At 51.4% G+C, this 25,968-nt stretch overlaps 2 protein-coding genes across 9 annotated transcripts in view; both read right to left on the bottom strand.

Moving 5' to 3' along the window:
• Positions 1 to 952: 952 nt before the first annotated feature.
• On the bottom strand, positions 953 to 16,824 carry ACCS (1-aminocyclopropane-1-carboxylate synthase homolog (inactive)). 7 transcript variants are annotated; one of them, XM_070229338.1, is made up of 16 exons: positions 16,444 to 16,824; positions 15,442 to 15,519; positions 14,840 to 15,130; positions 12,798 to 12,857; positions 11,082 to 11,152; positions 9,861 to 9,930; positions 9,303 to 9,369; positions 7,273 to 7,370; positions 6,721 to 6,798; positions 5,850 to 5,950; positions 5,122 to 5,211; positions 3,915 to 3,960; positions 3,662 to 3,803; positions 1,688 to 1,830; positions 1,430 to 1,583; positions 953 to 1,315 (listed from the first exon to the last, which is right to left on the bottom strand). In XM_070229338.1, exons 3-16 carry the CDS (start codon positions 15,128 to 15,130, stop codon positions 1,293 to 1,295), a joined length of 1,434 nt encoding a protein of 477 aa, XP_070085439.1. In that variant the 5' UTR covers positions 15,442 to 15,519; positions 16,444 to 16,824; the 3' UTR covers positions 953 to 1,292. The 7 variants fall into 7 exon arrangements, with proteins under 7 accessions (XP_070085439.1, XP_023509680.1, XP_023509681.1 ...); XM_023653912.2 differs by having other exon boundaries at positions 953 to 1,278; XM_023653913.2 differs by lacking the exon at positions 15,442 to 15,519 and having other exon boundaries at positions 953 to 1,278; positions 16,444 to 16,820.
• Positions 16,825 to 20,701: 3,877 nt separating this feature from the next.
• ACCSL (1-aminocyclopropane-1-carboxylate synthase homolog (inactive) like) overlaps positions 20,702 to 25,968 on the bottom strand; it is a 74,752-nt gene continuing 69,485 nt past the window's right edge. For both annotated transcript variants that reach the window (XM_014729430.3, XM_001489817.5), the window contains exons 10-15: positions 25,380 to 25,469; positions 24,584 to 24,629; positions 24,358 to 24,499; positions 22,847 to 22,989; positions 22,606 to 22,759; positions 20,702 to 21,795 (exon numbers count right to left, since the gene is read on the bottom strand). In XM_014729430.3, coding sequence (XP_014584916.3) covers positions 21,713 to 21,795; positions 22,606 to 22,759; positions 22,847 to 22,989; positions 24,358 to 24,499; positions 24,584 to 24,629; positions 25,380 to 25,469 — 658 coding nt within the window. In that variant the 3' untranslated portion in view covers positions 20,702 to 21,712. The remainder of the gene's footprint in view (positions 21,796 to 22,605; positions 22,760 to 22,846; positions 22,990 to 24,357; positions 24,500 to 24,583; positions 24,630 to 25,379; positions 25,470 to 25,968) is intronic.

Genomic DNA, 25,968 nt, shown 5'->3' with positions numbered 1-25,968 from the left:
GGTGACTTTGGGAACGTCATCCCATCTCTTTGAGACTCAGTTTCCTCATCTGTAAAATGGGGGCTAATAACGTCAGCTTCCCAGGGTCGTTAGAGCTGGCAATAATGCATGTAAATTACCCAGCTGAGTGTGTGGCACATGGAGAGTGTTCAAGAAAAGACAGGGAGGAAGAACGAATGAATGAAAGGCAGAAAGAAAGAGGAAAACGAATCTAAAGCAAGTAGCATCGTCTACGGAAAGGAAACGCTGATTTCACCGATATGCTCTTAAAAGAGGAACAAGGAAACTGACTTTCTAAACAGGAGTGTCAGCACCAGAGCAGGGTCCTCAGCACACAGCTTATAGGTCAGATCAGAATGCTCCTTTGGGCTCTGAACTAAAGCACCCTTGGGGATGGGGTGGGTGGCCCTTTGCATGCTTGGGGTGGAAAGGCCAGCCTCGGTCAGAACATCCCCACAGCAGCCTGGGTCCAAGAGCCAGCCCAGTCATAGCTGGGACACTGCAGTTTGAGATCATCAGTGAAGGCAACTTCTTGTCAGGAAGGAGGAGGATGGGGAGGAAGAGCATCCTGGAGACAGAGAAGCCCCTCCTGACTCCCACCAAGGAGTCCTCTTCACCATGTCCCAAGCAGGGCCTGTCCTGGGTCCCGGGTCCCCAGTGTGCTATGGGCTCAACATCCTAAGTGTGTGGGAAAGCAACCTGAACATGTACAATTAACTCCATTCTCCTGGTACTTCGCAAATTAGCACTCTTTAATTTGGGGGGCGTACTCTCTCTTATATGCGTTGTTCCTCTGACTTGTTTCCATGGCAACAAAGGAGGCATGAAGGCGCCATCAGAGGAAGGTACAGGCTGTTTGTTTTCTTTTCACATCCCCTGGGGGCTCAGGGCTGTGGATGGGAGCAGTCACGACTCCTCCATTCCATAAATTACTCACAACAGACACTTCCAGTTTCTCCCAGCTTTGTTTAATAGAGGGGGAGAGGGTGGGCCGGATGGAACCACAGCCTAAGGAGCTTCACACTGCCACCAAGAGAGGCAAGAAGAGTTCTCCTTCACAGTCAAGGCCAAGTTGCGTATCTTCCTGGCAAACAGCTCCCCCACCATCAGTCTTCACAGCCCCAAACGGCCCGGGTTGGCAGCGGCTGCCAGGCCCTGCGGCCACGAGGCAACAGTCCGCTCACCTGTGCCGATCCCTCGGCTCCTGGGTCTGACAGGCTGGGGGGTCTTCTGCCACCTGGGATTTGCCCTCGAGCACCTGCCGGACCCTCTGCATCCCTGGGAAAGGCAAGTCATGGCCAGTCAGCGCTGATGGCTGGGTGGGTGGGGACAGACAAGCGGAGGTTGCTGGGGCCACTTGTGGGGCCAGAAGAGGGAAGCAGAATGCAGGATGCAGTTAGGAAGGGGGCTGGGAAGGCAGGCGGCTCACCCAGGCAAAGCCGGTGGGCCTTGTCCGAGAAGACCAGGCGGAACCAGCCGGGCTCTTTACACTCGAAGGCCTTGCCAAAGGACACCAGCACCTTGTGGTCCAAAAAGCGGCGCCAGAGCCGCCTTTCCTCCTCGAAGCTGCCCTCGGGCAGGTACTGGGAGGTTGGAGGGGGGTCAGGATGCAAATGAGACATCCTTGCCCCTCACCTGCTGGAAGGAGGCCTGAACTCTCTCCCCACCCGCCCCTCCACCTGCATACCTTCCTCAAGTCAGCCCAGATGAAGAAGCCTGCCCCACGACTCAGGAAGGGGATCCCCAGGGCCCTGAGCTCTCCCGCGACATAGGTGTGGGCAGCCTTGAGCCGGGCGTGGTTCTCCGGCAGGTACACCTGGTTGATCCAGTCTGTTTGGGTGAAAGAGAAGCCAAAAGATAAATCTCCCATCAACCCTCCACTCCATCCTGTGAATCTAAGTGCTGAAAAGAAAAACGCCAAGAGCTGCCGAGACGGGTCCTCTAGCTGGGTGACTGGGGGCCCCGGGCATATTCATTATTCGGTATAAAGCATCTTAAATCCAGACACGTGGCCTGACAGCGCCAGGTCCCGCAGACACCAAGTCCCCCGGGAGACAGCCCTCACCAGAGGCCGATCCACTCACAGAGGGATGCTCCCAAGTCACGAGGCTGAGGTTCGGATCCCAGCGCGGGCCCTGACAAGGTGCGGGGCCTTGGGCAACTTCGCCTCGCCGATCCTCTTTTTTTTAATTGATCTTTTTTTGGTATCCAGTTCGATGAATTTTAACACACGGAGAGATCTAAGTAACCCCTACCATAGTCAGGACACCGAACAGGTCCCTCACCCCAAAGAGCCCCCTCCCACTGCGTCTAGCCACATCGTCTCCTTCCTCAGAACCGCTGGCCTGTTCTCTGCCATTACAGCTGTGCCTTTTCCAGAACGCCATGTAAGTGGAATCATACAGTGACGTAATCTTTTGAGAGTGGCTTCTTTCACTCAGCACAATCCCTCCTGCAGCTGTGGATTTTATTGCTCAGGAGAAGTCTACTGCGTGGACGCACCATAGAGGGCTTCTCCATTCATCTATGGAAGGAAATCTGGGGTGTTTCCAGTTCTGGGTGGTTATGATTAAAGCAACTATAAACATTCACATAGTGGTCGTTAGGAGACCATCAGGGTAAGTGTCTAGGAGTGGCACGGCTGGGCCATTTGGTAAGAGTGTGTCTAACTTTATAAGCAACTGCCAAATTGTTTTCAACGTGGCTGCACCATCTTGCAGTCCCACTAGCAGTGTGTGACAGTTCCAGCTGCTCTGTCTCCTGGCCAACGCTTGATGCTGTCACTACTTTTTTTTTTTTTTTGAGGAAGATTAGCCCTGAGCTAACATCTGCTGCCAATCCTCCTCTTTTTTGCTGAGGAAGACTGGCCCTGAGCTAACAACTGTGCCCATCTTCCTCTACTTTATATGTGGGATGCCTGCCACAGCATGGCTTGACAAGCAGTGCCATGTCCGCACCCAGGATCTGAACCAGCGAACCCCGGGCCACTGAAGCGGAACGTGCGCAATTAACTACTGAGCCACCGGGCCAACCCCTGTCACTATTTCTTTTAATTTAGCTATTAAAGCAGGTGTGTGGTATCTGATCCTCATTTTCCTTATCTATAAAATAATATGGAAAATACAGAAATATTTGCTTCCTAGGATTCTGGGGAGGGACAAGCAAGAGGGTGCAATGAGAGCATCTAGCAGGGCTCAATAAATGGTGGCAGTTACAGGTCACCTTTGCCATCTAACCCGCTGTCTGAGCCTGGGAACAGAACAGACCAGCATAGAGAGACACTTCCATCAGGAAAATTTCCCCTAGTAGCTTCCGCTCTTTCTTCAAGCGCTCACAGCTCATAATAATGAGTTCACATTGAGCAACTGTCAATTATATGCCAGGCACTATTCTAATTGAATGACAAATAACACTAACCCCACAAGACAGGTACCAAGGTGATCCCTGTTTTACAGATGAAGAAACTGAGGCCGGGGGAGGTGAAGGGATGTGTCGTGCAGCCAGGAAGTGACCAAGTAGGGTATGAAGCCAGTTTGAGGCCAGAGCCAACTCTCAACACCATCCTAAATCTTCTCATTGGAGAACCAGCCATGATTCCCGGCCAGTCCCAGACTGGCTACGACCCTCCCCCATCCTCAGGTGACCAGGCCCAGGTAGTCACCACGATCCCGGAGCAGCTGTGCCATCTGGTGCTGGACCAAGCCACTGAGGCCGTGGTAGCGGCAGAGGGAAGCCACCGCAGTGGCCACGTCGCGGTTTTCTGTGTACAGCGTGCCAAAGCGGAGCCCGGACATCCCGAAGTCCTGCAGGAGAAAAGCACCCTAGGCCGTGGCCAGCCCTCCAGGGAGGAAGCGGGTCCCCCCGCCTCTCTGCCCACCCACCTCCTGACACCCCAAGGCCAGCCAGGAACCCACCTTGCTGGTGGCCCACATCACGTGGGTCCTCTGGGGGTCAGGCAGCCTGCGGAGAACACAAGTCCTGGTTTCATCTCTTGAATCACCAACTCCTACGCATCCTTTAAAGCAGGGTCAGCAAATTATAGCCTGCAGGCCAAGTCTGGCCCACTGCCTGTTTTTGTGAATAAAGCTTTATCGGGACACAGCCACGCTCTTTCATGTACCTACTGTCGATGGCTGCTTTTGTGCTGTGACGGCAGAGTCGAATGAGAGACCACACGGCCCAAAAAGCCTAAAATATTTGCCATCTGATCTAAAAATATTCACTGGCCCCTGATCTAGAGCATAGCTCAGGTGTCACCTCCTCAAACAGATCTCTGAACACCTGCCAGTAGACCAGGCCAACGGGGCTCCCAGACAGATCTTCTCGAGGCTCCCAGACTTCTCCTTTTTAGCACAGATCACGGCCATCATCAAATGACGAGCTGTGTATTTAGCTGCTAAAACGGGGGGTTTTTTGGCTAGAAATACAAGCGTCACATAGAAAGCCTGCGTCTTTCTTGTTCATGGTGGTGTCCTGAGCACCTCACATAGTGTCTGGCACACAGGTGATGGCAAGTCACTATTTCTCTGTGTCTCACTTTCCTAATCCGTGGAAGGGGAGAAACAACCCCTGCTCCAGGAAAGGTGCAGAGCTTTGCGAGGACCAGCTAAAAGAACCAACAGGAGGGCTCAGCAGGGTTGGGAGGTCTGAACCATATCTCTGAATTGAATCTCTGAATGTCAGATTTACAGACATCACAGATGTCTGGCCCAAGTGTTTCCAAAGGTGTTCTTGGCTCAAACTCAATCTAATGCAAAAGCCCAAACAGCCAGAAGTACTTAGCACATGCAAGGGGCACATGAACGAATGAATGAAACTGGAACTACTCAGGGGATGAAAGAAACAGCAAAGGAGGCCAGTTTCTCACCCACCCAGCCCTCTGTCAAGGAATCCTAAGGCCCCTCCTCGTTGCTCTCAGAAACCCCACAGAACAATTGGAAAACCACTGATCTGGCCCAGACCTCCCATCCTCTCATTAGGGGATCTGAGAACAGTGGGATCAGCTGGATGGAAGAGGGATCACCCTGGGGCAGGCCATGCCCTGTGGGCCGAGCCACAGAGGGGCCAGGGCACCGCGGGGGAGTGGGGGCTGGCAGAGTCAGCTCTGTGGGGCAGCCTCACCTTTCCAGGCTTAGGACACTGCGGTACCCAACTGACTCCTCAAACACGGAGAGCATGTAGACTTCATCCACCATCACGTGCAGCTCGTGCCTGGCGGGCAGGTGGCGGGGAGGACAGAGCTTGGTTCGCAAGCCAAACGCATCCCCCAGGATGGGGTGGCAGCGAGTCAGAAATCCAGAGGGATCACGGTCAAGCCCAGGGTTACCAAATTTGTTTTTTCCAGGAACACCCTTCTTTTGTCTACTTTTTTCAAACACACAGGAAGCCGCACACACAAAGCAGGTGACAACGGGGCTTTGAAGCGCATGGGGGAGAGGCAGAGCCCTCGGGCACCACCAGGAGGATGGGTGCAGTTAGTGCAAGACAGTTAAGTACCAGCAGACCCAGATTCAAGTCTGGCTCCACCCCTCTCTCCACGGCTCAGTAAACTGGAATAACGAGAGCATCTATACCTAACCGGGATGTTGGGAGGATTACATGAAATAGAACACATCAAGTGCTCAGCAGGGGGCCAGGCCCCTAGAGCATGCCATAGATGACAGCTGTTGTTAAAAAAGAAAGAGAGAACCAGTATCCCACAGACCCCCACCTCCCCACCCCACTGCCCGGGAGGGGCCAAAGCAGGGAGAAGCCCACAGTGGAGCCAAGAGGGTAGGACCAGTCCCAAAGCCCACATCAGAACCCCGATCCACCCTGACGCTTTGTGGGGTGAGGGTGGGGTGCCTCACCTCTTGGCAAACTCCAGGAAGTTCTGCAGCTCAGCTGGGGAGTAGATGTCGCCCAGAGGGTTCTGGGGGTTGATGAGGATGAGGCCTTTGACCTTTATACCCTGAAACCATTGGTGGGGCGGGAGACGCTCAGCTCCTCCCGAAGGCCAGAGCCGGGCCCCACTGGACAGGGCTGGTCACCGAGCCGGCTCCCAGGGAGTGTGATGGAAACGTGTTCACCACCCACAGGAGGCGAACAAGGACAGAGAATTACATCTGCAGCATCGTGAGGACTATGAAAGAAAACAAACGCAGGAACAGAGCCCAGGGGAAACATGCCCACACGCCAGCAGAGGTCAACTTTGTTGGTGGAATTATGGCAGGGGGCGGGAGTTGCGCTTTTAAAATTCCTACAGTGGACATGAACAGACCACGTAAAAGAAAATTAGGTTGATGGATTTCTGAAAAGTGGACTGGAAAGCAAGCCCTGGAGTACACTGGTCTCTGCCGGTCTGCAGGAGGCCTCAGATCCCCTCGGAGTGAGGGGGACCACCTCCTCAAATCACCACCGAGACTGCGGAACTACAGGCTTCCAAGTCCACCCTTGACCCACTGAATCAGCATCGGGCGGAGTGGGGGAGTGGTGTTTCCAATCAAGCGCCCGGTTGATTCTCTGAACACTGAGGTCTCAGAGTCTTTCTCCAGTGGGAGGACCCTCCATGGGCAGGCTCCTGCTTAATCCCAGAACAGTCCCGCGCTACCACCCTACCCCTCTCCCCCACCCCCATCACAGAGTGCCAACCCTACTCCCCGGAGGAGATCAGCCACAGGACAAGGGGTCCATGCCTCGCTCAGACCCCCCACTCCCAGCCTTGGATTTTGATCCTCAGACCTGAGAATTAGCTCCTTGCAGGGCCATCTCCAGCTTCTCCACTGTGAGCTGGAAGGGGCGTGTATCTGGCCCAGTGACCTGGAGAAATAGCCACAAATAGCACCAGCCAAATTCAGTGACCCCCAAACCTGAACTCTGGGGGTCTCTCCCACCACTGTCATCTCCAGCCTCCTTTCCCTGCCCCATCACTCAGGGACACCCTTTACACTCAGGTTTTGGGAAGAGCCCCAGAGGTCCTCTGACTGGGGTCCAAGGACGTCCATGTTGAGGTCTGCTCTGCCCCATCTCACCCTCCTTTTTCGGTCCAGTTGCCCAGGGGCCGCCCTTGGCTTCTACATGGACCCCAGGGCTCTCAGAACAGGGATCCTAGGAGCCCCCGGGGAAACACAGGCAATGGCAACCGTGGGCAACAGAAGCCTCCACTCCCCTTTCACCTGTAACCCCATATCCCTCAGCGTGGACTTCCACCCATGTCCACCCTCAAATTCAGATGCAGGAAAGTCTTGACCTCCAGGAAGACCCCGTCCTCCCTGGGGCCCCAGGAATTCTTACCTCACTGTCCAGATAGACAGAGACCAGTCGGACGTTGCCATAGAGACAGACGTGCTGTGTGATGGCTCCATAGTAAGGGGCAGGGATCAGGAAAGCCTCTGGGGGCAGGAGTGGGCCAGGGGCTGTCACTCTCTGGCCAGAACACCGCAGACCCCCATCCATGGGCCCCATACCTCTCCAAGCCTTCAATGTCCTTGGGGAACATTCGGGCATGCGCCCTCTCTCAACTCCCGAAAGTCTTTCTGAAGCTTGGATCCACTGAGATCAGTCCCTCTTCTAATAACCAGTAAGTGACATTTATTGATCACTTAGTACCTCGTGGGAACTGTGCTAAACATTAAAGTGCATTTTCTCTCATTGGATCCTTACAATCGCTCTGTGAGGGAGGTACTGCGATCATCCTAACTTTACCGACGAGGAAACTGCAGCCCAGAGGGTCCCTCTGAAGCGCCTGACATGTGGGCTCACTCCAAGATAGGCTTGGACGCATGAGTCAAAGCTGCAGGATGATGATCTGGGCTCAAGAAACGGAAAAACCGGACAACACAGAGAACCGCCTAGAGAGAAACCATGCTGCTTCAGGAGGAGCGGGTTCTCTGCCCCCGGTGGCATCAGACAAAAGGCTGAGACCGTCTGGGGATGCCATGCAGGGGTCTCTAGCTGTGCATAGGGGGTTGATGAGATGCTGGTTCCCCCTCCAAGGTCAAGGGGAAAAGGCATTCTTCCAGTTCTGAAGAGGATGCAGGGGTCCAGCTGCCCTCCTTCTCAACCATCCTTTAGCACCATCCCCCCACTCGCAGCTCTGGAGGGGGCAGCCTTTGTCCCACATTGTTCCCTCCCCCGGCCATGGGGATTGGACCAAAGGTAGACAAACGACCCAAGGGCACCAATCCACTGGCCGGTCAGAACCCCATCAAGTGCCCTCTCTCTCTCAGGCCTTTGCTCTAAGAAGCACAGACGTTGTGAGAGAGAATGCGCACTTGAATGGAAAGGCCATGCGGCATCCGAGCTGGGGCAACAACACTGGGCCACACAAGAGCTGAAGAAGGTCCAGAGAGAGGCCAAACAAAGGGGAGAGACTGCATACCCCGGTAAGAGATGGAGTGTGACGTTGATCCTGTTCCTGATTGTTCTGGAATGGGTAGGAACTCGCCTACTACGTCCTTGCAATGCATCTTCCTTTTATGGTTCAAATCCTGGTCACTATCTCTCTGTGTGATTTTGACCAGTTACTTAACCCATGTGCCTTAATCTCCTCATCTGTGAAGTGGGCGTAACCATTGAAACCACTGCATTGGGTGAGGGTCGAATTCTCAGGCCAGGCCTGGAACGTGGTATGTGGTCAATAAATGTTACCAATATTATGACTGGGCCTCCGTTCCTGGCAACCAATGACCGCTGACCATGGCCAGTTCTCGCCATGACCATGGCTCTTACAGCATGCACCACTGGCGGCTGCTCACTAGCCATTCCGACGTGCTTCCTCGCTACTGAGCACCAGATTTTTTAGATATGATCAGCAGGAAGTCTACAGAAGATGGGCCTTCCCCCAGCCCCAGGAGATGAACCAAGTTTGATTTAGGCCAACCATGGTCCCCTTAGTCCCCTTTGCCAGGGACACCTTTCAGAATGGGTTTATGAGCCTGTTCTGGGCACTAAGATGTAAGAGGGGCTCTGGTGGGACTCTTCTGGCAAAGAGAAGTCCCATTCGCACCTCCCGATAAGGAAGAGACAGGCAAGGCACCACCTCATCCTTTTTCCTGCTTTGGACACGCTGTCGTGCGAGGATGTGACAGCCATCTGTGAGCGTGAGGGAAACGCCAAGGTCATCACAAGAGACAGCCCAGAACTCTGGCATCACACTGACCTCTCCTGATCTGCTGATCACTGGGTTTCCTGTTGAGCCACTTATTTAAGGCCCCTGTAGTCTATTAGGGTCGAAAGCATCCTGATGCAGCCCTCGAGGACAGGCCACTGGGGACACTGCAGGCCCAGGGCAGCCCCAGTGCTGAGGGGCAAAGCCCACTTACCCCCGACCTCACACAGCACCGTGGCCAGAGCAGAGAAGACAGAGGCACAGCCGTTCAGAACAACCACCTGAGGGCGACATATCCATGGGACAAAGATGAATCTGCCCCAGGAGGGAGCAAGGACCTGCAGCCTCTATCCCAGGATGGCACAGAGGGGAGAGTTAGGTCGCAGTTCGACGCCCTCAAGGCTCTGTCACAGCAAAGCCGCAGGAGGTCCCCAAAGGCCCCCACTGACTAAGAGCGGGGCTCATTCATGTGGCTCATTCTTGGGGAACCTCCTTGAGGCCAACTGAGCAAGGAAGAGGGAGCTGGTCACTCAGAGAGTCTTGCCCGAAGGTGTGGAGGCAAAGTGGGGCCACAGAACACAGGGGGCAGAAATTATACCCCAACCCGACGTACCTAGGATGAGGGAGAAAGAAGGAGGGGTATCTCTAATTCCACTCAGAAACAGATCAGAACGGAGTGAAAGGCAGATCGCAACCCACCTCCCCTCTGGCCCGCCAGAAGCTGGGGGACGAGGGCAGAGGGGCGGGGGAGGGCAGAGGAGGGGCTGCTCACATTCTCCGCTTGAAGGGGCGCCGGGCTCTTGCAGTAGAAAGACAGGAACCTGGCCACTTCCTCCCGGAGGCTGGAGGGAAGACAGACAGACGGACAGCGCCTGTCAGACACACAGGCCATCCCAAGGCTCCTGTGGGGAATCTTCAGGCAGCTGCCATCACCCTTCCCTGGATCCCCACAAGGGGACAGTGGTCAGCGTCTGTCTCCACCCCCCAGGGCCCGCCTTCCCCTCCCCCCACCGTCACTACCCCCACAAATCAAAACTCTCATTCTCAGTCGTTCTAGAACACCCAACCCCACCTAACTAGCAGACTTCAGGAACATCGAAAGTATACTCTATATGTATACATAGCTAATAATAATAATAATGAAACAGTATTATTATAAGAATAGCTATTATCATAGTTATTATTGCTAATATTTATTGAACATTTACCTTATGCAGGTACTATTGGGAGAGTTTTAGGCATCTAATCTCCATAACAACCCTATGATGCAACTACTGTTATTATCATTTCCATTCTACAGACAAAGAAACTGAGGCTTGCAGGAATTAAGTCACTTGCTCGTAAGTGGCAGAGTCCACACTCAGGCCCGGGGGTCTGCCTCCAGGGCTCAGCATCTAAATTACTACAAGAACATGCACTTTGGAATCAAGTCCTGCCCGGTCACTAAGCGCTTAGAACAGCATGTGGCTCCTAGTAAGCGCTCATTAGGTATAAACTCTTATTAGCCTTATTTACCACCTCCTATATCAGCAGCAGGAAAAGGCCCCAGCCAACTCCCCCGAAACTGATTCTGGCTCCTTTAAAACTACTGAGAAACTGGGGACAGAGATTCCTCGCCTGAAGGCGCCGCCCTGCCTCAGACCCAGATAAACCAAGCCAGGGAGCTCCTGAGCTGGGGTGGGACCGGCAGACGCCCCAGCTCCCTCGAGATGCTCCAGGAGAGCCCCCCGTCGCCTGGTCTCCAGGACGAGGCCCTCAGCCTACGGCGGGCTTCCTCCACCCGCCACTATGACATTTGAGACCAGATAATTCTTTGTTGCGGGGGACTATCCTGGCCTCTGCAGGAAGTTTAGCACCCTCTCTTGCCAATAAATGTCAGTAGCACCCCCGTCCCAGTGATGACAAGCCAAAATGTCTCCAGACATTGCCATATGTCCCCTGGGGAGCAAAGCCACCCTGTGTTGAGAACCACAGGCCCGTGGCAACTACTCACAAGAGATGCCCCCTCCAGTCAGGGTACTGCAGCAGGGCCGGCTCTACCCGCAGCATGTCGCTCTGACTCAGCTGGGGACAGAGAGGGACAAGCAGGGCTGAGGGCGGCACACCCTCACCGTGAGAGCTGGCACCGCCACCCACGTCCACACAGCACCAGGGCCTCTAAAGCCAGGGCTGGGTCTGCTCATCAGAGAAACCAGGGGACAGGCAGCACAGGAACAGCATCCTCGTGCCCATTTTACAGATGAGGAAACCGAGGCTCAAAAAAGTGAAGTGACTCAGGCAAGTTCCCAGCTAGCAAGTGGCAGAACTGAGACAAAATCCAAAACTTTGGACTCCTAGTCCAGTGCTCTTTATACAACACTGCCACCTGAAAAACCAGAGGGGTGCATTTGTGGAGGCAGCGACAGGAGACCGTGGTACTCGATTTCTCCACGGGGTGACGGAAGAGGTCCCAGAATTGGGTGCCATCATCTCGGTCTTGGCTCCAGCTCTTGGAGAGACTCAGGCCATTGTGTTCGCAGGCTCAGCTCAACCTCACACTTTGGAAAAGGTGGCCATTTCTAGACCAGCCCCCGCTGCCCAGGCGCTGGGTTAGTGTCTCGCAGAGCATCACACACACAACGTCAAGAAAAGGCAAGGGCCTTGGGCAGTGGGACCAAAAGGAAGAGGGGTGACCAGCCACCTGTCTATAGGCCCGGCCTTTCCCCGCTCTCTTTCATCCCTCGGGGCTGCGCTGTCCAATACGGAAGCCGCCAGCCCCGTGTGGCCACTGAGCAGTGGGGTGCAGCCCGTCTGAACTGAGACCCAGTGGATCTTGAAGACTTGATCCGAACAAAGGATGCAAAACATCTCATTGATAATTTTTTATATTGATTACATGTAGAAATGGTCATATTTTAGATCTATGGGGCTAAATGCAATATATTAGTAAAGTGAATTTTACCAGTTTCTTTTTACTTATTTAATAGAAAATTTTAAATTACATGGGCGGCTCACGTTTTATTTCTGTTGGACGGTCCTGAGCTGCCTGAGCCGGGGCAGCTTTCGGTAGAACCGGCCTTTCAAGCCCATTTCCTACACCCTTCCCCCCAGGGCTTGCGTACTTCACCCTGGGAAACGCGTCCCTTTGGATTAAGGACCGCCCTCTCTACAGGCCCAAACTCTGACCCCAAGGCCCGGGAAGATACATTTATCAGGTGTTTCCAGTGGTTTGCTGGAGATGGCTTGTGCCAGCTCAAGAAATCTGCTTACTAAATTTCAGGAGTTTTGCAAGCAGTGTTAAAACAGCCATTTAAAAAACTAAACTATAGGCGGCCGGCCCCATGGCCTAGTGGTTAAGTTCGGCTCCCTCTGCTTCGGCGATCTGGATTTGCGGGTTCGGTTCTAGGGCACAGACCTACACCACTTGTCAGCCATGCTGTGGCGGCAACCCACACACAAAATAGAGGAAGATGGGCACAGACGTTAGCTCAGGGTTGATCTTCCTCACCAAAAAAAAAAAAAGGAAGCAGGCTCAGAGGAGGGAAGTGACTTGCCCAAGATCACATAGAAAGTTGTCCCCAAGGCAGATGTGGAATCTGGGTCTCCTGATACCCAGGCCAGGGCTGCTGAGGCCAGCAGCTGGCTCTTGTGGGGGAACTTTCCAGGGACATACAAGAGAAGACAGCCCCTCAGAGCTGGAGATGCCACCCGCAGGCGCACCAGGACTTACCCTCTTGGACAGCAGGTCAAAGCAGAGTTTGTTCTCACTGGTGCCCAAGTTAATGATGCCCTGGAGACGAGAGGCACAGAGGCAGTGTGAGCACAGCAGAGGGGGCACCGAAAGGCCAGAGGAGCCCACTGAGGCAGCCAAGACAAGGAGGAGCTCCCCACAACCCAGGCCTTCCAACTGCCCCTGCTCACCTTTGCTCAAGCTCCACCCTCCACTCAGCTCCCTGAACCCAACCTCCCATTTCTAAGGTTCTATTCCAACACCATCTCCTCCAGGAAGCTTTCCTCAACACCCCACCTGGAAGGGATCCTTTCTTCTTCTGGAGTCTGAGCTCTTTATCTCTCCCCCTTTAGAGCACTGGTCGGTTTCTGCCCCAGGTCACAGGGACTGATGTACATTCCTTCTCTCCCCCACTAGATGGTGAGGTCCCTGAAGGCCGGATGCATGCCTGAGACACCACTGCATCTCAAGGGGCTCAGAAGGACTCCATACATGGTTAGGGGACGAAAGGATGCACAAAGTAAATGGATGCTCCAGCTGGAGCAGAAACAAGGGTGCCTCAGAGCAAGAAGAACGCCCGTGCTGGTGGAAACGCTCCCCCGGGAGATCCGGGCGACACCACACGACACCCGATCCCCACCGCACAGGCACGCATTCTCACAGGGGAGGGGCGGGGGAAGGCACAGCTCAAGCTGTCCCTTATCGAGTCCCCAGAGAGACGCACGCACTATAACTCCTGGCCCCTGAGCTACTGGGGGAATGAGCAAGGAGGGAGGATGAACAAGGAGAGCTTGGATGAGCTAAGATTACGACAAATAAAACGCACTGCTCCTGCACGCTCCTCCACCCACCTTCAACTCACCCGCAAATCCTGCCGCTTCTACCTGCAAAGTATGTGCACAGTCTCAGCACTTCTCATCCTCCTTAGGTCTGCTAAGACCCTGGTCCCAGCCACCAGCCTTTCCCATCCACATTATCGCAATAGCTCCCCTGCTTCTTTTCTTACCCACCCTCTCCCCATCACTCCTGTCGGGAGGGGCCTGGCTGAGGCTTGGGAGAGCCCAGCTAGTTGGGGGAGGATCCCAGAGAAGACTTATGGCTGTTCCCTCTGCCTGGAATGCTCTTCCCCCAGAGGTAATTTGTTACACAGCAATGGATAGCTAATACAATCCCTCTTTTTTCAAGTCTCTGCTCAAATGTCACCTTATTAAAGTGGCCTTCTGTGACCACCTCACATAAAACAGCAATATCCCCAGCCCACTCCATCATTCTCTATCCTCTTTACCCTGCTCTATTTCCCTCTACAGCACTTATCACCACACATCATATGATTTTTTGTCTGTTCACTGTCTGTCTCCTCCACTAGACGATAAACTCCATGAGGGCAGGAATCTTAGTTTTGTCCACAGCTGTAACCCTGGCACCTAGAACAGGGCCCAGGACCTGGTACATGCTCAACAAATAAAGATTATTAATGGGTTGTTTGTGTGAGCTCCGCCCTCTGAAGGTGTTGCTAGTAACAACTTACAACAGTCCGGACAGAAAACATTAATAACAATAGCAGCTCCCATTTACTGATGCTCTAGGTGGATGCCCTGTGCTAATAACACCCCAGATCTCGTTTCACTGTGACCCTTCTACACAGCAGGTATCATTAGCCCACTTTAGAGAGGATCTGAGGTTCCAAGAGGTTAAGTAGCTCAAGAACACACGACCCATCCCACTTTGCAGCCTAGTCTTGCAAAGGAAACATTTGCAAGCCTAGTCCTGTCCCAGCTCTAAAGTTGGAGAGCTGACGGGCTGTGGGTCAGAATCCATCTAAGAGCGTTCCACGGTTCTTGAATGCCTCCCTCACAAATCAGGGCCCCCTTAGTGAAAAATGGGCTATTTTCTGATCCAGGTATAAACTGGGGCCTCCCTGAGCTACGTCAGAAGACCTCTTAGAGGTCCGAGGACCACAACTGCAACCTGACAAGAGCCAGCTGGCGCTGCCCCATCCGGCAGCCTTGTCTTGAGTCCCGTGGGGAGGGGGCTTCACTCACACTGGGGTTCTTATCCTCATCGTACTCATCCATGTGGTAGGTCCTGTAGCCGGCCTCAGCTGAGTCCCAGAACCATTTAATGATGCCTCCTCTAGAGGACAGGTGGGAGCTATTGGAGGAGAACCCGGCGGTGGGATCACCCACTCCGTAGAGCTCCGGCAGCTTCTGGTCTGGCTTTCTAGAACATTCTCTTTCCAGACCATCCCCACAGTTACTGTCCAGGTCCTGTGTGGAGGCTGGGCCCGGACAGGTGGATGGTGCCCTGGATTCCTTCTCAGGGAGGGCAAACATCTACAAAAAGACAAAAGCACTCAATGCAGCAAGCACCAGAAATGAACTGGGAGTCATGGGGTCCCCGCCTTCTCTATCTGCCCGTTCCTTTAAGTTTATATGCTCAGTGCTTTCTGTGTCCCTCACTACTGTAACCATGTGCAATCACCTCAACAAGCAAATTTCATTAAGGATATACTCCGTGCCAGGGGCTGTACTCGCTATCTTTATATGACTTTAATGTATAGGTGCTTTAGCTTGTTTTACTCCTGTGAAGTTTTTCATTCTGCAGCCTAAGGGGTGACCAACGTCCTTTTTCCATGCTTACTGACCTCAATTTCAAAAAGCCAGGTTAAAATTTTCCAACTTGAAGCAGAAAGAGCCTGGAGTCCCAGAAGGTCCCGTGGTAACTGATGTAAACAGGGGTGAAGGGTACAATGAGACTATTTGGTGCTCCGGAGCAGAGATGGGTGGGGACTGAGGGGAGCGGGGTCTCCGCAAGTGTAGACACCCCAGGCAGAGCTCCAGGGGCCGTCTTCACTCCTGAGGGAGGGAGACGGGGGCACCAGGAGCCCGTGGTCTCATCCTGCAAGCCGGGTGTGAGTTCCTCCACTTTCCCAGCCAGTTTCTTCTGCTGCACTGTGGGTACCACCGTAACTACCACACAGAGGAGCAGCGAGGATATAAACACATGAGTTCATGCAGACAAGCCTTAGAGCAAATCCTGGCTCACAGTCAGGATTCTATCACAACTCCTTCCCGATTTTCCCATGCACAAGCCCCACACACCAAATGACGAGTGACAGCCAGCGGCCCAGAAACCCAGGGCCCCCCCCTCCCCACCCCCGATTAAATTTTGCTCCGTAAGTCTTCTCTGGGATCCTCCCCCAACTAGCTGGGCTCTCCCAAGCCTCAGCCAGGCCCCTCCCGACAGGCCAGGCCAAGGAAGGGCAGCCCGGTGGAAGCGCGGGGGTGGGAGGCGAAGCCTGGGGTCGCGGTGGGGGCGGCGGGGCTCGGCTCAGCGCTGCGCGGGAGCCAAGGGCGGGCTCGGGGCGTCCAGCCGGGCGGCGACGAGTCCCCAGCCAGACACCCTCGCCCGATCAGGCCTGGGAACTCCAAAATGCAGCAGATCTGGCGGATAATAAAGCGAAAGGGCCTCTGCAGGGCCGCGAGCCGTCCGCGAGAGACGCTCCTGCTGTCCAGGAGGAGGAAGTCTGAGTGGGGCAAAGGGCTGGGAGACGGAAGAGCCGAGACGTTTACAGAGAATCCTCCAGCCGGTGCACATAGCGGGGCGCCGAGGCCCCCCTTCTCTGCAAAGCGGGGATCGCACCTACTTGGCCGAGCTGGCGGGGACGGGCGCTGGCAGTCCTGGACGCGCGTTGTGTCGGTTTCCCTCGCCCGCGCACGCTTTACGCGCGGGCGCCCGACGCCAGGGCACCCGGACTCGGGGACCGCGGGCCTTCCCGGACTGTTCGGGCGCAGCCCGCCCCCTCGCGCCCGCAGCCGCAGGACGCCTCGGTGTGGCCCGCGCGTTAGGGGGCGCGCGCACGGTCGCACCCCGGGGACGGGGGCTCCTCCGATCCTCCCAGTGCCCGGTCCCCCGCCACTGGCCGCTCAGGCCGGAGGAGAAGCCGGAGGAGAAGGGCCCAGGGCGGAGACCTCCACGAGGAAGGGGCGGGCCGCCCGCTGCCACCTCTGTGCTCCCTGGCCTGAACATTCCGGCGTCTCCTCCCTCCCACGTTGGCACGTGGCGGCGCCTCCCCCTGCCTCCCGGGCTTCGTTCTCCGATTTTGAGGCTGGTAGAGCCATAGAGTTTTCTGGGCAAATGTATGCCTGGTGTCGCCCACGGGAAAGCCTTTTCGGATTAAGGCGAGGGCACTCTTAAAACATCCTTCTTCTAGGAGAGTTTTTCACGGGGGGTTGTTAATTTCTCCCTCTTTCCTTCTAGGCATCGTTTGCTGAACTCTGCCGCGGACCCTACACATTCCGGGGCTTGGGCAATGAGTTAGTTCCCCCGTGAGTTAGTTCCTAATGCTCTCCGAGGTGCCTTGAGTAGGAAAATTTTCCTCCCCGCCCCCCCCCCCCCCGAGGAAATAAGCAGGATCCCAGGATACAAGTATGGCTGGGGAGGTTTGGCTGGCTTCTGACTACTCCACTTGTTATCTTCACTTTGGCCTTGCCACTAACATTGTCACCTTGAGCAGCTCTCGGGACATTTTGGCCCTCGCCTTATGTTCTGTGAAATAAGCCAGTTCTCCCGTTTAAGTCCCATCATTCTATATAATTCAGATAACTAGGCTTATCGAATGCCTGTTTTGAGCCAGATCTCTGCAAAGGGCTGGGATACAGGGATGAGCAAAACAAACAGCTGACTTGCTTAATTGCTTGGGAAGGCGGACATATGGATGTGGTGACTGTTCCCAAAGGGATTGGGGGGTGCTGTGGAAGAAGCATGCAGCCCGGGGTTTAACCCTACGCCCACTTATTATGCACTGGCTCACGCAGAAAGCCCCTACATACACATACATTCACCCTAAACACTTAGGAAGCGATGGTTGAGTTCCGGGGGTCGAGTCCTGGTTAATTAGCTGGCAGGCGGGGTGTTGGAAGCAGAAGGAAGGGTTCGGGGTTAGAGTCAGCGTGGAACATGAATGAACTGCGACACATCCAGCAGCGCCGGAGCTTGCTGGGTCCGGAAGGGAGGCTGCAGATACCGGCAGGGGGCAGTCATGAGCCTTTGTAAATCGTGAAACGGAGTGTGGACTTCTCACTGAGGGCGCTGGATAAATATATTGTAATTCCCAAAGCAAACAAGTTTTTGCAAAATCTAGAGATATAACTCAGAAGCCAAAAAAGGCAATAAAATGTGATAGTAAATAATGCTTGATTAATCTGAAAGAAGGCAAACAGGAAGGAGAAAAATGAATAAAGAGTATATGGCACAAATAGAAAAAAAATAGCGAGGCAGTTGACTTAAATCCAACCGCATCTATAATGACGTTAAACGGAGTGACTAGGACCGATTAAAAGATCATCAGACTGGATACAACAGCAAGATTCAAGTATGTATGGTGTTTGCAAGACATATGTTAAATAAAAAGACAAACGGTTAAAAGTAAGATGGGAAAAAGTGTATCACGCAAATGATAAGAGGATGGTTATTATTCAAAAACCAAAAAAGCAAGTGTTGGCAAGGATGTGGAGAAATCGGAGCCCTTGTGCACCGTTGGTGGGAGTGTAAAATGCTAACAGCCTCTGTGGGAAACAATATGGAGATTCCTCAAAAAATTAAAACTAGAATTACCACGTGACCCAGCAATTCCACTTCTGGATATATTCTCGAAAGAACTGAAAGCAGGGTCCTGAAGAAATACTTGTATACCTGTGTTCACAGCAGCATTATTCACAACAGCTAAAACATGGAAGCAACCCAAGTGTCCAGCGGCGGATGAATGCATAAGCAAAATGCTGTATATACATGCAAAGAAATATTAGTCTTTAAAAGGGAGGAAATTCTGACATGCTACAACATGGATGACTCTTGAGGACATTATGCTAAGTGAAATAAGCCAGTCACAAAAAGACAAATACTGTACGAGTCCACATAAGAGATACTTAGAGAGGTCAAAATCTAAAGACAGAAAGTAGAATGGTGGTTGCCAGGGGCTGGGGGAAGCAGGGAAGGAGGGAATGGAGAGTTATTGTTTAATAGGCATAGATTTTCAGTTTTAGAAGATGAAAAGAGCCATGGGGATAGGTGGTGGTGATGGAAGCCCAGCAATGTGGATGTGTTTAATACCACTGAACTATAGTCTTAACAATGGTTAAGATGGTAAATTGCATGTGTATTTTAACACAAAAAAAGAATCATAAGCTAAACCTTTCGTAATAATATCTGACATAGACTTCAAAACAAAAAGAATTACCAAAAATTCAAAACATTTCATAATGATAAAATCATCAACTAATCAGGATGACAATTTTAAACAGTTAGACCCCTAATAACAAAGCTTCAAAATACATGAAGCAGAAACTGACAGAACAAAAGGGAGAAATAGACAAATCAAGAATTATAGTTGGAAACTTTAGCACCCCTTTCTAAGTAAGAGAATGGATCAAGGGACAGTAAGGATGGGGAGATATAAACATTATGAAACAATTAAACCTAATTGATATTTATAGACCACCACACCCAATAAGTTCAAAATCCACATCTTTTCAAGTGCACCTGAAACATTGACCAGGATAGACCAAATACTTGGCCGTCAGCAAATCTCAGTAAATTTCAAAGGACTGAAATCATAGTTTATACTCTCTAGTCATTAGAAAACTAAAGTAGATATCATTAACAAAGATACCTGAACAATCCCCAAATATTTAGAAACTAACACATGCTAAATAAATCATTGATAAAAAGAAATTACAGGGAAATTAGAAAATCTAATGATTGTACAAACCAACATGTCAAAATTATATATGGCTAAAGCAATGCTTGGAGAGAAATCAATAGCTTTAAATGCTTATATTTTGGGGGAAAAATGCAGCTTAAAACCATTCATCCAAGCTTCCACATTAAGAAGCTAGAAAAAGAGCAAATTAATCCCAAAGTAAATAAAAGGATGTAAAGATAAGAATGGAAGTGAAACAGAAAAGAAACAGTAGAGAAAAAAATCAATAAAACCAAATTTGGCTCTTCGAAAAGATTAATACAATTAATAAACATTTAGATTAACTGATTAAAAAACATTTCAATATTAGGAAAGAAAGAGGAGATAACACTGTGCATCCTACAGATATTAAAGAGATAAGAAGAGAATATTATGAACAATTTTATGTCAATAATAAACTTAGATAAAATGGATTTTCTCAAAAGACACAAATTGCCAAAACTGACACAAGAATTAGAAAATGTGACTAGCCCTATATCTGTTGCGGAAACTGAATTCATGAGTAAAAACCTCCCCGCAAAGAAAACTCCAGGTACAGATGGCCTTACAGGTGAATTTTACCAAACATTTAAAGATTTTTTTAAAAAAGCAATTTGACACAAACTTTCAGAAAATTGAGGAAAACTTCCCCAAACATTTACGAGGTCAGTACTACCCTGAGACCAAAACAATGCATTACAAAAAAGAATATCATAGCACAATGTCCCTCATGAAAATAGATGTAAAATTCCCCAAATTCAACACTATATAAAAGGATGATGCATCGATGACTTTATGGGGCTTATCACAGGCATATGACGTTGGTTTAATTTTTTAAATCAATGTAATTTACCACATTAATAATTAAAAGAGAATTATATCATCTCTAGAGGTACAGATCAAAACATCTGACAAAAGCTGAACCCCCATTCCTAGTAAAACTCTCAGAAAACTAAGAATTGAAGGAAATTCTTCTATCTGGTCAAGGCAGCGTGACAAATACTTACAGAAACATTATATTTAAGTGAGACACTGAACTCAATCCTGCTAGGATGGAGAACAAGGCAAGAACGTCCCCTCTCACCACGTTCATTCAACATTGTCCTGGAGGTTCTAGGCAACGCAATTAAAACAAAAAAATAAATGGGCTGTAAATATTCAAAAGGAAGAAGGAAAATCATCTTTATTCACAAGCAACATGATTGCATACATTGAAAATTCAAAAAAATCCCCCCCAAACGACTAGGGCTAATAAAGTGAGTTTAGCAGGGACACAAGATGCTGGCAGGAGATGCATCTTCCCGGGGCCTCGCGTTTCTGCCTTTCTGGCAAGCAGGGACACTGACTGCTCCGTTCCAGGCTATCTTCAAGGAGATACATAGATGATAAGTGAGTGTCTCCCTCCAGAGCAAAGGGTAGGTTTGTTTACTACTCAGTAAAATAAAGATAACATCTCCCTCCAGACCAAATTTCAGGCAGACCTACTGCTCGTTATAAAAGAATCAGCTTCCTTAAGCTCGGCTTTCCTTTGAAAAGCCTTTTGGAGAGGCAAGAAGGGAAAGAACTTGTATTTGGAAGCAGGAACATTTGGAATTGTACCCCCCACCCTGCCACTTAGCCACTCCTGTGTAAGGTGGGTGTGACATGTAAGGATCCTACAGGACGCTGCCTCCAACACCTGGCAAGTGCTCCATTCATTAGGGATCACTTTTTGCCTGCCTTTCTGACCTGCCCCAGACAGTATTCTGCACATATAACCTGCCATAGAATTTAAAAGGAAGAAAAAAATCGAAGAATGTGAGCAAAAAATAAAACAGATCTAGAATTTAAAAGAATATGGAATTCATTAGATATGGAATACAAAAAATAAGCCCATCTAAATAGGGAGCCAGAGAGCTCCCTTTATGCCTTTCTAGGCTTTCCGACCTCCACACCCATAAAAACATTTTGCAAAGACACAATGGCTACCAAAGACTAAAAAGATGCAAAGCTTCCAAAAATGACAGATGCTCAGCTTAAGGACGTTGATGACTGGGTCTCACGAGCCCATTCCTGGAGGAAGCCACTGTTCAGTCACAGCATCAAGCCAACACGCCAGCCTTCTGGACCAGGGACTGAGCATGTGGGACTCCCTGAGCACGTGACTGGCGGAGCCGCTGGTTGGGAGGCAGACGGATTACTCCTTCTGTGGATCCTCCAGTTGCTTCACTCTCAGATCCCGCTTCTGCTCCGCGAGCACCTCATAGAACCGATGCATGGCTACAAGGTTCAAATGGGGACAGAGAACCATTTAGTGGGTTTGCAGCTGAGCCCCAGAAATACCCAGTCATGGTGGACCCCCAGAGCCTAACTCGTTCAGAGATGCTGGCCTTCAACCCTCCCTTCGTCAGGACAGATTTCCAAGTCGACCTGTCGCATCCCCCAGGGCTCTTTCTGAGCTTCATTGTCACAGCAGCTGCCTGCCAGACACCTTCATGACTCTTATCCAATCCCATAGAATGTCTTATGGCCTTGGCCTCAAGTTTTCTATCTGCCTCTAGGGACCCTTTGCTCAGTCTATTCTCCGTGTTAGCCCAAAAGATATTTCTGTAACATAAACGTTTTCTCATTCACTGCTATGTTCCCAGCAGGTAGAATGGTGTCCAGCACATGGTGAGATGTGATAGTTGTTGAAAGGAAGGTCATGTTTCTATAACCTTCAGATGGGAATCTGAACTCTGTTGTATAACATACAGGGCCTTCCATGGTCATCCGTCTGTCTGTCTCATCTACTAGACTGCAGGCCCCACAAGGGCAGAGCACCACTCCCTATTAGCCTATAGTCCCCAGTGCCATGCTCAATAGGCACAGAACAGACACTCAAAAGGTGGAATATACCTCAAGCACCTATCAGTTCCTGTTTACAAAGGAACTTAAAGACAGGAAAGTGGAAAGAGATGGCAGAGAATGGCTGGAGCTATAGGAGGCTAAAGGCCAAAGAGGGGACAACTGAAGCATTGGGTTGGGTTATAGAGGAGCTGATGGGGCATCTTTGAAGGATGCCAGGCTTGGGACGTCAGCATCACTCACCAAGTTTTAACGGGAGGGGCTTATCCGAAAAGATGAGGCGGAACCAGCCAGGCTCCTTACACATGTAGGTCTTGCCAGGGGACAGTATCAGCTTGTTGCCCAAGAAACGGTGATGGAGGAGCAGCTCTTCCTCAAAGGTACATGGTTGCAGGTACTAGGGAGGGCAGAGGGGCGGAGCTAAGCCCAAGACCCATCCAGCAGGTCTTGCCCAAGAACACGTGTCTTCACTCCCAGAGCTCACCTCTTTCAAGTTCATCCAGACATAGAGGCCCGAACCACGATTGAGAAAGGGGATCTTCAACGCCTTCAACTTGTTGGTGATGTACCTGTGAGCTGCCTTCAGCCGAGAGTGATTAGTGGGCAGGTACACTTTGTCAATCCATTCTGGAGGGTGGGGGGAGAGAGCTGTCACAGATTCACAGCAGAGATCTGCCAGAGGGTTCCTTGCCAAGCTCCCTCCACCTGGGCTTCTGGCCAGCTGTTTCTATCCAAGATTGACCCTGTATTATAGTTGAGCTCAGGGCATCCACACCCAGCACACCCACCTCTTACCTATGACTCTGGGGAAGACTGAGCTTCTCACTAGTCTAGTAGGAATATTCTGAGTTTACACCCGTGAGGCAAGGAGCTGGGATATCCCCTGAACACGGTTGATGCTGCTGTTGTCAACTGAGCAAGTAGCAGGTACGCACAGCTCCCCTTACCTCCTGCCCCAGAGCCTCACGTAGTGGACTTTGAGGAACCTAGACACGCATGGGGACGACCTTAGTCCAATTGCTCTCGGCATTGGCGGCACATTAGCACCACCTGGGAACCTTTTAAAAGTCCTGATGTCCAGATTATACCCCCAGATCATCTAAATCAGAATCTCTGGGGATGGAGCCCACACATCAGTATTGAAACTCCCCAGGTCATGCCCATGTGCACCCGAGGTTGAGAACTAGTGTTCAAGGAGCTGGAAATCTGGTTTCTGCCAAAAGCCACGGGCCTGGCACCATGTAGGGAAGCAGCCAGTCAGATTTCTCATATCCACCCCTTTCCCCATCCAAAGCTGAAAGCAAATTGTTTTCTAGACTAGATTCTCTTATATTAGTTTCTTTCATTCTCTCCCAGTTTTTAATTTAAATCCTCTAGCCTGGCAGCTGCTCTGTTACAGGGAGCTAAAGAAAAGGGGCCTTATCTAAGTTTGGGCAATGGCATTAACGGGAGAAGTGCCCTCGGAAGCCAGCATTCACTGGAGACCCACAGAGGAGTGGGGATCCAGGGGCCGCGGACGTAGCCACACACCTTGCCCAAATGGCAGCTCTCCTTCGGCCACCTTGGAAGATGATGTTAAGTCATATTCGAGGAATTGAGGCATTTCTTTGTAATCTTTGGCTGAAGCAATCAGGGCGTTGGGAAGGGAAAACTGACCTTCACATAAAGATTGATTTCTGAAGTGCCCACCTTCAAGTCTTAGGATACAGCTGGCCATCCCTGTTCTAGGCAGAACCCCGTGAGCTGCCAGACAGCCAGAAATGAAAGCCCATCCTACGTTTTAGACCAGCACCTTCTCTTCTAGCCACACCCTCCTGCACCATCTGAGTTGCATCCTGCTCTCCAGCAAACTTTCTGTCTTGCCACCATTAAGCCTGAGACAGTGAACAGGGCCTCAGTGTGTCGAAGGCATGTCAGAGGCCTAAGAAGACCCAGGAATTCCCACTGGCCAAGAGATCTGGTCAAGAGGCCAGCCCCAGGGATGGGGCTCAGTACCTCTGTCCTGGAGCAGCCGACACAGCTTGTACTGGGTGATCCCAGAGATGCCATTGAGGAAGCCAAAAGAGCTCACAGCGGAGGCCACCTCCTTGTTGTGGGTGTACAGAGCACCAAAGCGGAAGCCAGAGATGCCAAAATCCTAGAGGAAGAGAATAGCTGGTGTCTGCCTTCTGCTCCTGGCTCCCCTCCCCTCCCTACCCAAGGACAGGCAGCTGGGGCTCACCTTACTGGTGCCCCAGATCATGTGGGTTCTGTTGGGGTCAGGCAAACTGGGGAGCAGACAGAACAATCAAGATTACAGAGAAACATTTGAAGGGTGAAGACTTGGGGTCTATGAGGGGAAAAGAGGAATGTGGACTTGATGTCCTTCCCAGACAAAGGGCCTGTGGGGCCCAAAGTTCAAGAAACAGTTGTCCCAGTTAAGCCAGGAAGTCAACAAAAGGTATCCTCAGGGGACTAGAGGGGACAGCTCCAAAGTGCCCACTAAATGAAGTCCCGGACCCTCAGCCTGGCTCAGGGCCTTCTTATAGCTGGTCCAAAGCCACCTTCTTAGCAGCTGGCTCTTCACGCAGTGGGCCACCCATGGTTTCTAAAATGAGCTCACCTACTCATTACTCCCCTGCCTTTGGTGAGGCAGTCCCTTCTGCCAAGCATGCGCTTGCTCTGTTTGGCTGCTGGGATCCTATCCTAGGGCCAAATACCCTTAAGAAAGTTCCACCCTATTTCTGTCCTTTCCCTGTGCACTGCTTATCAAGACGTTCCCATCCCAACCTTTGGAAGGGCTTTGTCTTGACTTTGACAGTGCACGTTGTACGCTGCCCTCAAGTCATCTTGTGTACAAATGGCTCTTAGAGAAGACACTTGGGAGGAAAGATGATGCTTTGCTCGTTTTCACACTCCCAGTGGCACTTAGCTGAGGTCCTAGCATGTAGCCAATTAGGTTTATGGCACATGAGCTCACCCTGCAAAAGCAGAAACCTCGTGGTTCTCATTCCCAACTCCAGCTGAGACCAACTCACCTTTCCATGCTCAGAACACTGTGGAAGGTGACGGAGTCATCAAACACAGACAGCATGTACAGCTCATCTATGATCACATGTAGGTTGTACCTGCAGGTTGGACGGAAGAGCGAGGACAATATCCGGTTCTCTCTGATCTTAACTCACTTTCTTTAGGCTCTTCTCTAGATACAGATCAGAGACGCCTGCTACCTCAGCAGCCCATCCAACCCTTCCAAGGGCCATGATAAGGCAAAAGGGGCAGCACACCAGAAGGGACCTTTCGACCTGGTGTGGGGGTACTAGGAAGGAACAGGACCCCAAAGATCCACATGAGAACATCCTACCTAACCCTCAACCATCAAGCAGAGACCAATGAGAAGGGGCTTGGGGGTCCAACGGAGTTTTGGTCTATTATGCTCAGGAGCTCTCACCCAAGGTCTGAATTGAAGTGCTTATCACATCATCCCATTTATTCTCCCAGCAGCCCTCTGGAGCAGGAGTGTTACCTCCATTTCACAGATGAGGAAACTAAGTCTGAGACATAAAATTAATCCCCTGAATTAGCAAGTAGGATGTGACTCTCATCCTGTCGAATTCCAGCGTTCTT

The sequence above is a fragment of the Equus caballus genome, chromosome 12, assembly GCF_041296265.1.
Source record: "Equus caballus isolate H_3958 breed thoroughbred chromosome 12, TB-T2T, whole genome shotgun sequence".
Lineage (NCBI taxonomy): Eukaryota > Metazoa > Chordata > Mammalia > Perissodactyla > Equidae > Equus > Equus caballus.
This window is presented reverse-complemented; position numbering and strand designations above follow the sequence as displayed.

Excerpts from the sequence above, each read along its gene's own strand:
- ACCS (XM_023653912.2), bottom strand. The coding sequence starts at position 15,130 with ATGTTTGCCCTCCCTGAGAAGGAATCCAGGGCACCATCCACCTGTCCG. Across the intron at positions 3,804-3,914 it reads TGATGTGGGCCACCAGCAAG|GACTTCGGGATGTCCGGGCT; the intron begins GTGGGTTCCTGG and ends TTTCTCCTGCAG. Across the intron at positions 1,831-3,661 it reads ACAGCTGCTCCGGGATCGTG|ACTGGATCAACCAGGTGTAC; the intron begins GTGACTACCTGG and ends TCACCCAAACAG.